Here is a 14785-nt window from a genome sequence, read left to right on the forward strand (position 1 = left end):
CATTGTCAAATTTTCTTGACAAGCCCTAGGTGGGGATGGGGAACCATTTTTGGGTTGGGGTAGGCGATGGTGGTGTGGGGGAGGTTACTGCACAGAAAAATCAGTTGGAGGCTACACAAGTGAGAAGTGCAAAAAATACCTCGCTCACTTATGTGGCCCCGCCTGAGAAGCAAGGAAAGGCTCCCCTCATTCCCCTTATACAACAGCCCTAGGTGGGGCCCTGGCTAGTAGATTTTGTGAGCCCCTCCAGGTTCTGGGGTGGGGCCAGAAATAGTTTGGGAAGGGGCTGCTGGGAAGCAGGTTTGGGTCTGGGCAGGATAGAGTTGGCAGGAGTGGACTGGGAGTTGGAGGGCTGGGCGTGAGGTGGGGAGCAGGAACAGAGTGTAGGTGGAGAGGGTCTGGGTGGGAGGGGTGCAAGAGCAGGTTCGGGGTTTAGAAGTGTGGTAAGCTGTAGGATCTGGCTGGGCAAGAGAGGTGGGATACAGGAGTGGAGTTGGGGGGTGTGGGGTGTGGGGAGGTGCTTACCTGTGCAATACCCTGGGGGCGGGAGGAGGACACATGCCTCTGTCCCTTGCTGTTCTTGTTGGTTCTGATTTCAGCTCATTGGAGTGGTGTGGGGAAAGCCTCCAGGCAGCATTTCCCTGCACTCTTTCCACAGCCAGGGGAAAGGGGGAGTGGAAGTTCACAGAACAGCTTCTTCCCCACTGCCAGGCAGAGCCCATGGAACAAATCCAGGCTGCAAGGCTCAGGGCCCTCTTCACCCTCCACAACAGGAAGCCCATGTGCTCCCTTATGTCTGGTGGAGTGGGAGGCAAAGCATTACGCCTTGTGCGCTGCATCCAGGCAAGCCACAGGCTAGATGTGGCCTGAGGGCTGTGGGTTTTCCAGCCTTGCCTTTAGGGCGTGAGAGCTTAAACGTTTCATGGACAAGCAGTGTTGATCACCGTCTCATAGTCCTGCTGGTCAGGCTTATTGAAATTCCAGATCTTCCGACATTTAAAGGTAGATGAACGCTTTGCAAGAGGTCCCATGTGTACCAGTATTGATTCTGGCCATGGCCCCATGAGAAAAGACCCATCTCTCTTCTAGCACCATCTCAGTGATACTGACTTCACTGATACAGAGCTCGTCCAAACCGCCACTAGCTGAAGCGACAGCTTCATAGATTTTTTTTTTTTTGTGTTCCTGCAGCAATCTGTTAAGTGTCTTCTATGCCATCACTATCTGCATGTAATATCATGATATTTGCTATCCATGCGTCATATCTCTGGTACCTGTAGTCTCTTCTACAGCTAGGTATGTTTCTCCTGTCAATAGCTCTCCATATCCTCAGTATAGATTTTACTGCTCATCCCTTCAACATCGTTGGGACGAACCTTCTCTTTAGTGTCACCACACTACAGAGTGGACTTCTGTGGTCTGGCATCTCTGTGGGTACTCATGGGGTGGGGAAAGCCAGGCCTCATGCTCAGCAACTCCTCCCAGAGCTTCCAGAGACCCCCCTTCCTTTCTGGAGGACTTTTCCACATCATCCTGTTACTCTGAGGTGTGACCAGTTGTTGGGAGACCAATACCTCAGCACACAGACAATCCAGGAAGTTTTTTGGAGAATGTTGGGGATAACTTCTTGGTACAAGTACTGAAGGAACTGACATGGGGCCATGCACATCTTGATCTGCTGCTCATAAACAGGGAAGAACTAGTAGGAGAAAGAGAAGTGGGTGGAAACCTGGGCTGCAGTGACCATGAGATCATAGATTTCAGGATCCGGACAAAAGGAGGAAGATGAGCAGTAATATACAGACCCTTGATTTCAAAAGAGCAGACTTCTCATTCCCAAGAGAACTGATGAGTAGGATCCCTTGGGAAATGAAGATGAAAGGGAAAAGAGTTCAAGAGAACCGGCAGTAGTTTAAAGAAGTCTTACTGAAGGCACAAGAACAAACCATCCTCTTGAATAGTAAGAAATGCAGACAGGGTAGGCAACCAGCTTGGCTTAACAGGGAAATCCTTCATCAGCTTAAACTCAAAAAGGATGCATACAAAAAATGGAAACATGGACAGTTGACTAAGGAGGAGTATAAACATATGGCTGGAGAATGCTGGGCAGTAATCAGGAAAGCAAAAGCACAGTTGGACCTGCAGCTGGCCAGGGAAGTGAAGAGTAACAAGAAGGGTTTCTGTAGGCATGTTAACAATAAACGGGTTATCGGAGAAGGTGTGGGGCTGTTACTGGATGAGGAAGGTAACCTAGTGACAGATGATATAGAAAAGCTGAAGTACTCAATGCTTTTCCTCATTCTTCACGGACAAAGTCGACTCCCACACGATGGTCCTAGACAGTGCAGTATGGGAAGGTGGAGGGCAGCCGTCTGTAGGGAAGGTACAAGTTCTGAGCTATCTAGAAAAACTAGATGTACACAAATCCATGGGTGTGGATTTAATGCACCCGAGGGTACTGAGGGAATTGGCAGATGTCATTGCTGAACCTTTAGCCATCATCTTTGAAGACTCTTGGAGGTTGGAGGAGATACTGGATGACTGGAAAAAGGCAAACGTAGTGCCCATTTTTTAAAAAACTAAAAGAAGGGCAATCCAGGGAACTATAGACCTGTCAGCCTTACCTCAATCCCTGGGAAAATAATGAAGCAGATCCTTAAGGAATCCATTTTGGAGCACTTGGAAGAGGAGAAAGTGATCAAAAGTAGCCAACATGGATTCACCGGGGGCAAGTCCTGCCTGACCAATCTGATTAGCTTCTATGACGAGATGACAGGCTCTGTGGACATGGAGAAGTCAGTGGATGTGATTATACCTTGACTTCAGCAAAGCTTTTGATATGGTCTCCCACAACATTCCTGCCCATAAGTTAAGGAAATATGGTTTGGATCCTTGGACTATAAGATAGATAGAAAGCTGGCTTGAAGGTTGGGCCCAATGGATAGTGGTCAATGGCTCCATATCAGGATGGCAGTTGGTTTCGAGCGGAGTGCTGCAAGGCTTGGTTCTGGGGCTGTTGTTGTTCAGCATCTTTATTAATGACCTGGATGAGGGACTGGATGGCACCCTCAGCAAGTTTGGGGATGACACAAAACTAGGGAGAAAGGTAGATTCATTGGAGGGTAGAGAGGGAATCCAGAGTGACCTGGAGAAATTGGAGGACTGGGCCAAAAGAAATCTGATGCGGTTCAACAAGTAGAAGTGTAGAGTCCTCCACCTGGGGCAGAAGAATCCCAAACATTGTTACAGGCTGGGGACTGACTGGCTCAGCAGCAGTATGATGGAAAGGGACCTAGGGGTTATGGTGGATGAAAGGCTGGATATGAGCAAACAGTGTGCCCTTGTAGCCAAGAAGGCTAATGGCATACTAGGGTGCATTAGGAGGAGCATTTTGAGCAGAGCTAGAGAAGTAGTTATTCCCCTCTATTCAGCACCGGTGAAGCAGCATCTGGAATATTGTGTCCAGTTTTGGGTCCCCCCAGTAATAAAAAGGATGTGGATGTGCTGGAGCAGGTTTAGCAGAGGGCAACAAAAACGATTAAGGGGGCTGAAGCACAAGACCTATGAGGATAGGCTGAGGGATTTGGGCTTGTTTAGTTTACAGAAGAGAAGACGTGGGGGTGATTTAATAGCAGTCTTCAGCTTCCTGAAGGGGAGCTCTAAAGAGGAGGGTGAGAAACTACTCTCAGTGGTGTCAGATAGCAGAACAAGGAGTAATGGTCTGAAGTTTGAAGAGGGAGAGGTGTAGGTTAGATATTAGGAAAAACTACTTCACCAGGAGGGTGGTGAAGCATTGGAATTCATTGCCTAGAGAGGTGGTGGATTCTCCATCCCTCAAGGTTTTTAAGTCCTGGCTTGACAAGGTCCTGGCTGGGATGGCTTAGTGGGTGTTGATCCTGCTTGAAGCAGGGGGCTGGACTAGATGACTTCCTGAGGTCCCTTCTAGCCCTAAGATTCTTTGATTCTGTGAATGCATTACTGTTTACCTGGTCCAGGGAAAGAATCCAGATCTCCTTCCCACTGCTGATTTATCACGAGTACATACTGTAGTGGATGTTGGTACCATTTACCTTGGAACTTAAAATATCCGTGGAGGTTTTTGAACATTTTGGACTCCCCCTGTTCTTTATCTTGCATCTTTTCAGAAACTGTATCTTGTTAAAATGGAGTAGAAACTAGGAAAATAGAGGTACGAGGTGAGTGAAGTAGCATCTTTTATTGGACCAGTTTGTGTGTCAAGGCTGTATATAGTATGCACTGACAGAATCAAAGAATATTGACGTTTCTATTCAAAGAACATGCGTTGGCTTCTCATGATTCATCAGGATCTGCTACGAATTAGCAAAGAAGTCTACCTCAGGGAGGGGTTACTAGATGTACTAGTGTTCACTCTATTTAAGATGCTCAGTAAAATTTGTCTTTGATTCCCACATTTGAAAATTATTGTGCACCAGTTTTGGTTCCAGAGGTATGAAATTTGACGGGACTGTGTTCACTTATCTTTGCTTAGACTGTTTATTTTCCCCCCCTCATTGCCTCGCTTCCTTGTGATGCTATTGCTTAGGAGTCTCCAAGAGTGGCATATGGAAGTACTGAGCTAATTCAGGTTTCCTGCATTTTCCTTTGCATGCCTATGAAATCTCTGATCCTTGAGTTTGACAGAAAAGGTCCTCCTTTAAATTGGAGGGCCTTAAGTCTATTTTCTATCCTTTTGGGCTGAAGGAGTGAACAAACTACACATAACACAATGAGAAGGGGGATGTCCTTTTCCCTAGATGTTGAAGGCACCTAATGTGTGCATCTCACTCTGAAGACTGCAGGTTTGTTAAAACTATTTTGCTTCATCTTCAGATGTGTCATTCTTTTTAGTAAATGTTTTAAGATGCCCTAAAACTTACTTTACAGCCCTTACTGTCTAGCAAGTAGAAGTATTAGGATACTTCGTTCGTAACCATGAGTTCAGAAGATGCAGAGAGGTCCATATCTGCCTGCTGCTGTGGGAATATACAAAAATATTCCTGAAGAAATGAAAGTTACTTACGTTACAGGAGTTTTGTGATGTACTCTGCATCTTCAGCTCTTGCCATGTGCAACTCTTGCTATTGGTACAGTTTGAGTGATGGAACTTTGTGGTAGAGTCTGAGCGCTCATTTGATGCCCCTACACCTCTTCTCAACGTTCGAGCAGAGTCTATTAGTATTGCAGTAGAACTTCGGAGCTGCAAATGCCATAGTTAAGATTCGACCTGACCAGTCAACCACATGCCTCCTCTGGAACTGGAAGCAAGCAATAAGGCAGCAACAAAGAGGGGGAACACCTACAAACACAGTGCAATACTGTGTTAAACATAAACTACTGAAATATTAAAGGGAAAAGGGGTTTTTAATTGACCAACCGCAGAAACTGTTTCTGTGCTTGTTTCACGTAAATTTAGATAGCTAAAAGTACCATTTTTCTTCAGTGAAGTATCAAAGCAGTATTTTCCAAGAGTAAGAATACAAAGAGGGGACACACATTTACACATGTAACTGAAGTTCTTTGAGATGGACTCTGCACATTCACACTTCTTTGCCCACCCCCCACCCCCACTCTTCTGCAGAGTCCTAATTAAGTACAGTAGAACCTCAGAGTTGAGACACATGGGAATGGAAGTTCATAAGTCAAACATTTTTAACTGAAAAGAATTTTATGGTTCTTTCAAAAGCTTACAACTTCCAAGTTATTTCGGGGGGAAGAAGGGTGCTTTTGAAAATGAGGCTCCCTTTCAAAGGAACCCTGTCTACATGGCTAGTTTTCACTTTGAAAGCAGCAGATGGCTGTCATTATGCAAATAAGGTGCTGAATAGTCATATCAGTGCTTCATTAGCATTTCCAATCCACGGCATTTCCATAATCCTAAAAGGGAGGGGTAGTGTAGATGCAGCCTACATGTATATGATTACGTGTACTATAGAACTGCTTAGTATGTGCTCCTTTATTCTGAACCTGAAGACAATGTCTTTGTTTTCTCTAGAACAGAGCGTCAGTATCGAGACCTTTCTCACTGCCTTACTTTGCTTCCTCTCTCTGAACGAGGCCTCCGCAAGATGCAAGATAATTTTGATTGTTTTGCTGACAAGCTTCACGACCAGGCTGTCTATACCAGTTTCATAGCTGCAGTCAGCCGACTCCGCAGGTCGGTCACCAAACTGGAGACCAAGGTGAGACTCTGATTTGACTAATTCATATATGGGAAGAGTAATTTTGTTTCCAGGCTGTCCTGGACTAATTAAATGCAAGTATGGGAATGGCGAGAGTGAAGTTGACAGTCCATGATGAGCCGTAGGACTAGATATAGCTGCTTCTTAGGCCATGGTGAAAACTTAAAGCTTGAGATGTAAGGAACTTCTAAGATGCGTTTGCTGGGCCTGGTTGGTGTGGGGAGGGGAGCAACATGGGAAATCCTGGGCTGCAGCATGGTATCCCTCTGTACTTATCAGCTTCTCTCTCCCCTGCATCAGGCTCTGATTGAAGAGATGGAGCAGAAACTCCATGCCTGCCACAACCGTGGTATGGATTCCACAGAAATTCCCATGGAGCCCCTATGTAAGGAGGAAGGCAAGACCCCCCTGCTAGAACCAGGAAAGAAGCGACAAGTAGCTGGTGTGTTCTTCTTAATGCAGGATAGTCCTGGCCTCTTCTCCCTGCCTATCCTGCAATCCAGGCATAGCACCTGTGGATTTCTTATCCCCTTTCAGGCAGCATGGCCCTTCATCTCTCTTCTTCTCCTGCAGTCTCCGACCGTCGCCGGCACCGCCGCCCCCTGGGCACAGCCAACAGACATGAGGACTCTTCCTTTGTCACACCCCAACCACGTGCATCCAGGCGTTGCCGGGGTGCTGCCCAGCGCCAGTCATCTCAGAAACCCGTCATAACCTTCTCGAGTGATGAGGAGAATAGTCCTGAGGATGGTAAGGGTTCTGTGCCATGTTTAGAAGGTTATAAAGGGTGAGGCAAGATGCCCAGACTGCCCTTAATGGAATCTTGCAGAGTGGTGCCACAAACACCTGGCATGTTATATCCATGTTATATGAACACTTGGCCTCTTTCTGACCCTCTGAAACTGTGAATTTGGGTGAAATTTGGCAAATAATTTCAGCTCAGGAAAAAAAATGCAGACAATGTGAAATTATGCTTTCAATATATTTCACTTTGAAAAGTCAATATTTTATTCATCCTGACCATTTAGTTTCTTTTATGTTTTTTCATCAAGTAAAACAAAAAATTGTTAATTTAAAAATGCTTAATTGAGGGGGGGCAGTGGAAGAGGAATGGTAGTGTGTTTGCAGCTGTTTGTCCACCCATCTACCCCTTTGCTATAAATCCTTAAGGAGGGGACAATTCCAAGAGGAATTAGCACCAACATTCCTGCTACTCAGTGAGGTAGAGCAGTAATATTTATAAGCCCCAACTGCAGGGCAGGGCAGGATGCAGTAAGACATTCTGGCCTGAAGTCAGCGCAGAACAATGAGTCAGTACCTGCAGATCATCTGAGAGGGCAGAGCAGCAAAGTCCATAGGCTTGAGTCTTCAAGACAGAGCAGGGCAGCTAACAGAGTTCCTGGTTTTGGCAAACTAGGCATACACAGGCCTGTGGTGTGGATGCTGCTGTTTCTGAGGTAGGGTGGCAACAGTAGAGGGACATGGGACCATCTGACTCCACTGCATCCCAGCCCAAGATTTCAAAAGTGGCAGAATGGCCCACCTCTAGGTTAGCGGGGAAATCTCGCCACAACACCTAGTTGGCTGTCAGTCAGCAGCACAGCTCTGACCGTTCCTCCAGATCTCGGGCATTAAGCAGTTGCTGTGGGATCCTACTTTCCAGCAGGGGGTGAGAGACATCCTTCTGCTCCAGCTAAGCTGGAGGTTATACTTCTGGTTCGTATCCTGCCCCTCTGCCTCTTCTGGGACAAGCTGGGTGTCCTAGCTCTGCCCACCAGAGGTGGTTGCAGCTGTTCCTCCCTCTGTGTGGGTGGGAGGTCATACCCTGTCACTACAGGACCCTGTATCTGATATTCTGGGTTACCAGTAACTCTGGCTCTCTTGCTTAAGTCCTCTGGATATATGGGTATGCTGTCTCCTCAGTGACTGACTCTGCTTTCTCACTCTTAGACCTCTATGCTGAACTGACAGAGGATGAAACGCCAAGCAAGGTGACTCCCATTTCCCGAGCTTCGGCCCGTCGTGCTCTGTGACAAAATATCTCACTGTCCTAGTTATTCATAAGGAAATAAATCTGGTTTTATTTTGTGTGCTGTCTTGTGCATTCAGTGAATCATACAGCCTTTTGACCATGTAATGAGGAAATAGTAGTCTGTGATCCTGCATCACACTGCATCTGCCTTGTCCTAGTCTTGCTGAAAATACAAAGTGGTCCCTGTCTGTATTCCACTTCTGAAATGTTTGTGCACTGAGACTTGAGATTTCTAGCAAGCTCTGTCCAGTTTTCCACGCTTGTGCAGTTGTTCTCTTTGTGCTCTAAATCCAAGTGTGTAAGAGAAGATTTGGCATATGCTGCTCCAGTTCCTTTTATAACTGCACGGCCCAAGTGGGAATCCTGTGTCCAAAGGCTCTATGGTCAGAGTCCCAGGACTGTTTATCCTGTCGCTGCTCCTTGTGCTTTAGTGACAAGCACCAAAGCATCCTTTATTGTATGAGAGGTGTGTGCATATCTCAGCATATTGCATGATTTGCCATTTCCTCCCTCCATGAATTTGCAAGCTCAAGAATTCAAGCTGAGAAAATAGGGAGAAGGCTATAACTCCTTGGTCAGGACTGGGGCAATGACACTTTCTTCCCCACAACAGTACTCGGCCTCAACTGGTAATCAGTGCTCCTTCAAGCCCAAAATCAGAACTAGAAGCTAGAGCTGCCAAAACCAAGGAATTATCACTTGGGCTTCTCATGAGAGTAAGGGGCATGCTGATGCCAGAGGACAGACCTTCCGCATCTGCTTCCAGAGAAAAGGGATGCCTGTCCAGCTGAGGTGTGTCCTTGTGAGTGGGTTCTAAAGACTTGAGTATATTTAAAGCTTCATGAGGGCAAGGGGTGTGAAGGAGAGAGGAGCTGCTAGTATGAACCTCTGCACTGATTCCTGAGCCTAATACATCACCCAATGACACCCTCTGAGTTCCTTAGTAGACACTGACGGTACCAATCAATTGCCCTAAAGACCTGCTCTCCACAGTTACCATGGTTGTGCCAGATACATTGACCTTTACTACTGGACTGTGACTCTGAGGTGAACTAAAATTTGTATCTTATGAGAGGATACCTTCACCTTCCTTATCTACTCACTAACAAAAGGCAGTAGCAGAAGCTTTTAGAGTGGCAACTTCCTGGTTCCATTAGAGGGAGGTACAGAATATCTAGCATTAGCTCCTTCATATGTAACAAACTTGCGGTCCCAATAGGTTGCCCAGTAATTGAATCAACTGAGGAATCGGGTGTAGTCTGTAACTTTTAAGCCACCTGCTCTCACCCTGAAAAGGGTCTGAGGAAAGCACTATTTTGTACCAGCCAAAGGCTTCTCTTCACATATCCAACTCCCTGGTTGTCCAAACAGCCATGCAAGGAATAAGTTACAGCAACCCAAGGTTAGGACTCTAAATCGCTTAAACCCTCTGGGGCAGATTTTTTTTTTTCCCTACATGTCTTCAGTCCCACATTTCTAATTACCATGCTTTATTAGCAAAATAATTTCAACAATTATTCAAAGATTTTTTGTATTTCAGGGAGAAACTTCCTTAAAAGGACAAAGGGCAATTCAGGCCTCCATTGAGGAAAAGAAAGTGTCTGCCAAAAAGCCCCTTCAGAGTGCAGTGGTGGTAGCAGAGACTGCATCTAAAAGGCTAGGCACAGCTATGGTTATGAGGTGGGAGTCTTGGCTGTGCTCTTCGGAGTTCCTCAGGAGTTTCAAAATATAAAGCCTTATCTTTCAGTTAGTCTAATTTACTGAGTACTCTACACTCTTAAAGACTCAAGAACAGTCCTTTTATTCTCTGTATATTTTACACCACCAAGAGAAGACACCATAACTGTGGTATGGTATGAGCCAAGACTGTCTCCCCAACTGTTCTGCTATTCACGAGGGTGAGTGGTCTGATTTTGTAAACCCTGCAGTGGGGCCCTTTCTCAGGCATGGACCACCTTTATCTGCCAACTGATTCCAGCCTGGGACTTTAACCTGGTGTCCTGGGTATTTATGCCCCTGCCCCCTGACATTCAAACTATTGGCCGCATGATCCCTCTTTCACTTTTCCTGAAAAGTGGCCATCCTGGTAGCTATCATCTCTGCCAGAAGGGTGTCATAGCTCCATGCTTTTGTGTTGGAGCCCCCATACACAGTGTTCCCTAAGGACAAGATTATTAAGTGGTCCACCGAGAGTGCAATTTTTGAGTGGTCTGTTGGGGGTTGGGAAGAAAGCGTATAAAAGCAACCAAGGTACCTCACTTTAATTTCAGTTGGGTCTTACTATCTTGGCGGAGGCTGAAATAAAAAGAATGAAAAATGGGAAGGGCAGGAAGAGTAAATATTCTTTTTCTTGGCTGGCTGCAAAACTGAAGCTGAGCACGGGGCCCCACTAACTCGAAATCCCTCCTGCTATCAGGAGAACCCTATTTATCCAGTTCTCTGTATTAACCAAACAGGCAGGCAGTCCTAGGTGGTGGGGACTCTGGCAGTCCACAAGCTCCACCCCGCAGTTCCCAGCAACACAGAGGAGCCCTCCTGGCCTTCCTTTCCCCTAGGAGCTGCAGGAGTATGTGGACAGCTTCAGGAAAGCTGCCTGGAGCTGGGTAGGGAACCCAGCAGTACCCCTCCCCCAGCATCAGCAGGAATCCTGGGCAAAACTTTTCCTTACCATCAGTGGCATGGGTCCTGGGCTATGCACTGCCACTTGCCTCCTCCCAGTACAAGCAGTAGTTCTGGGCCATGTGTTGTGCTTTCACACTTCCCCCCCACACACAGTACCATGGCTCCTTGGCTTGACTTAGTTTGGGGTATGTACTAAAAGTCACAGCTGTGAGTTTTTATTTGCTGCCCATGACTTTGTTCATGACTTGTACTAAAAATACAAACCCATGACTAAAACATATCTTTACCTATGACTACAGAGATGTTAATGGGCCACTTTGTTGTGAATGGTCTCATTAGTGCTCACTACCTATGCTAAATTGTTGGACCCTGTGGTTAGCTGTCATGCTTTGAATTCCATCTGACCCAAGGAAGAGCTCTGTATAGCTCTTATTCTTGTCTCTCCAACAGAAGCTGTGCCACTGAAAGGTATCTCTACCCATTTTATTGCCTAGTAAGAGCTGTAATCAGGGCCATGTTGCAAGGTTTTAGGAACTGTGCAAAAACTTACACTTCCTCCTTTTGTGTATCTTGTTTCACCCCCCCCCGACAGGCTCAGCGCACCGTCTGTCAATTCCACATCATGCTTTATCTAAACATACAGAAAATAAGCTTTCAAACAATCTCTGATGTTGAGGTGTGCATAGGGCACACACATTAAAGTCCAAAAATAAGGCCCTTTGTGGAGTATCGCCATCTGCATCCTGATTTATTACTGCTCACTAATCACCTGTGTGTGGTATACACTGTGGGTGTGTCTACACTTGCATTCTTCTTTCAAAAGAGGTATGCAAATGAGGCATAAAATTGCATATTTGGCATCTCATTTGCATATTCTAATTTCAAAAGAGCTTCTTTTGAAAGAAGAAAGCCAGTGTAGACACTGCTCTTTTGAAAGTAAACCCATCTTCAAAAGAATCCTTCTCATTAAATAAAGGGAGGAAGGACTCTTTGGAAGATGGGTTTACTTTCGAAAGAGCAGCGTCTACACTGGCTTATTTTGAAGGAAGGTCTTTTGAAATTAGAGTATACAAATTATGTGCCAAATATGCAAATTTATACCTTATTTGCATTTTCAATTTCCTCATTTGCACGCTGCTTTCGAAAGAGGAATGCAAGTGTAGACACACCCATAAGGACTAGCACTCAAGAAAGAAATGGAGGTTGTTTACCTATAGTTACAGGTTCTTGAAATGAGTATTATTTGTACAGTAAACCCTTGATTTAATGGACTAATGAGGGGAGGGGTGTCTGTTAAACCTGAAAGTCTGTTAAATACAAGAGTTTACTGCCAGGTCCCCCCAGCCAGCCCCTCCCCACAAACGTTGGTGCCTGCCACCACCATTGGAGGAGCTGCTGGGGCCCACCGCCGCGTGTCTGGAGCTGCCGGAGTCTGCCACCACTGGATCCACCCCACCGTCATGCAACTGGAGCTGCTGGAGCCTGCTGCCGTGTTGAAACTGGCCTGGCTGGCCTGCCGCATCGCTGGAGGAGCCACCGCATGTACCTCCTGCCAGTGGTGAGTGTGTACAAAAGTGCCATCTGCCCACACATGTGCCCAACGACTGGTGGGAGGAGCGTGTGGTGGCTCTGGTGGCAGCGATCCAGGCCAAGGTGGAGGGTTTAGCAGTGGCAGGTCCAGCGGCTGGGGAAAGTTGTCTGTCTTCTTTTTCTTTTTTTTTGAGGGTGGGGGAGGTGTTAGGATTTTATGGGCCCCAATTAAGCAGACTTGAGGAACAATGGGGGGCTGGTAAATGTCTGTTGTTCCTGAAGTCCACTAAATCGGGATCTGTAAAACTGAGGGTTTGCTGTATTCCACTCTTCAGCCTTCTTCCCCTCTGCTTAAGGTACCCTCTGCCTTCACAGTAAGAAGAGGAATTGAAGAGGCAACTGTCAACATCCCCTCTTTTACCATCATTTCAAAGCACAAGGGAGCAACTACTTAGATGTGGAATGCTCCTTGCTACGAGTGTCCGATCTCGGTGCATAGATCACATGTGTACCCCATGTGGAATACACAAAACGACCACATATCTCAAAGAATGTCCCATTACAGGTAAGAAACCTCCATTTCTTAACAAGCAGTTTCTGGACTGGGTAAAAATACTGAGTTTTTAAAATCAAATGTATTTTTATTTAAATCAGACTTATTACTTGCATACTGTTACATATTTACTTCTTTCCATTGGGGGGTCTTTAATTACTAAATGAGATGGTTTTGTATTTCTCTTTGCAAATAGAATTTTTGATATTTTACAATTTTTTCACAATAATTTTCATGCTTAAATGCTTATCTGTGCTAAAAAAGACAAGTCCGGGACCTTATTACTATCCTTACTGAGCAAACAATGCAAACTTGAGTAGGAAAATATCTCTATGTAAAATGAGGAATGCTATTCACAATTAGAAAACTAAAGAAACAGAGAGAAAGCCGTGCTAGTCTATATACTATCAAAACAAAAAAGCAGTAAAGTAGCACTTTAAAGACTAACAAAATAAAGCTCACCTCATAAATTATTTTGTTAGTCTTTAAAGTGCTACTTTACTGCTTTTTTGTTCTAAAGAAACAAGTACAAGGTACCCATTTTAGTGATTTACTATTCCCAGGGACAGACATTTTAAGAACTACCAGCACAGACATAAAACAGGTGATGTAATTTTTTTTTTTAGTCAGTCTTGGTCCCCTCTCAGTTCTGCTCCTCCTTAAACTGAGACCTGGTCTACAGTAGGTCAAACTTATCCACATTAGGTTGATTTTTCTTAAGAATTAGTCCACACCACCACTGCCATTCTGTCGACTTTAAGGGCTCTTGAGAGCTCAATTTTGGTACTCCTACTTTTTCAGCAGGAGTAACCGCAAATTCAGCCTTGCATGGTCACCTTAGGGGAGTGCAGATGGAGTGCTATGAAATTCGACATGCTCCAGTTCAAGCGCTTCCACCCGTTGGCCAGGTCCTGAGGGTCAACTGACTCAGCCCCATTCAGCGGCAGGCCTGGGGATGCCTCGGCACCATTCCCACTCCACTCTGGTGGAACCCCACCTGCATATCTACTTGGGAGCTCCTCAGTGACCTCCCTCCCAGTGACAGTTTTGGATGCCTTAGGGCACTATGCCTCCTCCTCAGCCTCAGTCTTTTTGGCCATCCCTCTGGCTCCTGAGGCTACAATTAGCAGTCCTCTTCCTGACCCTCAGCTTTCCACTCCTCCGGAGGAAGCTTCTCATACCGCATCACCAGAACAGCTGCAGGTTTCAGTGCAGAATGCCTGCCCACCCCCCCCACCATTGGCCTCCTCCAGCTCCTCTCCGGATGAGGCATTAATAAGTTCCTCCACCAATGGTCTTCTGGGCACTCCAGGACCTGCTCTGATGGGTGGCTACCGTCCTCAACCTTTCCGTGGAGAGAGTCACTGAGTGGGATGACCCCCCCACAATAGACACCCTCACATCAGGATCCTCTGAATGTTGCTCTTCCGTTTAACAAGACCATTCTGTCGTCTCCCACCACCATTTGTCAATCTCTTGCCTCCATTCCCTCCTCTGCATGGGGAGTGGAATGCAAATGCTTTGTGCCAGTCAAGGTTGTTCAAGTATCTGTACATCCACCGTCCCCCTTGCTTCCTGGTGGTGGGTGTGGTTAAATTAAAAATGCAACAGGGTCAATAGGCTCCGGGCCTGAAATCCAAGGATGCAAGCAGCTGGATCTATTTGGGAGAAAGGTTTACTCCACAAGAGGTCTGTTGCTCAGGTGGCTGAGCAGTTGGTTATCTTGAGCCATTACAATTACAACTCCTGGGCCTCTCTCCTTAAATTTGAGAATTTGTTGCTCCAGGACTTGAGGGGGGAGTTCTATGCCATCCTGCAAGAAGGTAAAATGGTGTCACATACCTGTCT

General features: G+C 46.1%; 1 protein-coding gene across 1 annotated transcript in view; it reads left to right on the forward strand.

Moving 5' to 3' along the window:
- The window catches only part of NCAPD2 (non-SMC condensin I complex subunit D2), a 37718-nt gene extending 29430 nt beyond the window's left edge, over nt 1-8288 (forward strand). The window contains exons 28-31 of the mRNA XM_074983598.1: nt 6014-6200; nt 6501-6642; nt 6774-6950; nt 8151-8288. Of these exons, the coding sequence (XP_074839699.1) occupies nt 6014-6200; nt 6501-6642; nt 6774-6950; nt 8151-8233 (589 nt within the window). The 3' untranslated portion in view covers nt 8234-8288. The remainder of the gene's footprint in view (nt 1-6013; nt 6201-6500; nt 6643-6773; nt 6951-8150) is intronic.
- The last annotated feature ends 6497 nt before the right edge of the window (nt 8289-14785 follow it).

The sequence above is a fragment of the Carettochelys insculpta genome, chromosome 1, assembly GCF_033958435.1.
Source record: "Carettochelys insculpta isolate YL-2023 chromosome 1, ASM3395843v1, whole genome shotgun sequence".
NCBI lineage: Eukaryota > Metazoa > Chordata > Testudines > Carettochelyidae > Carettochelys > Carettochelys insculpta.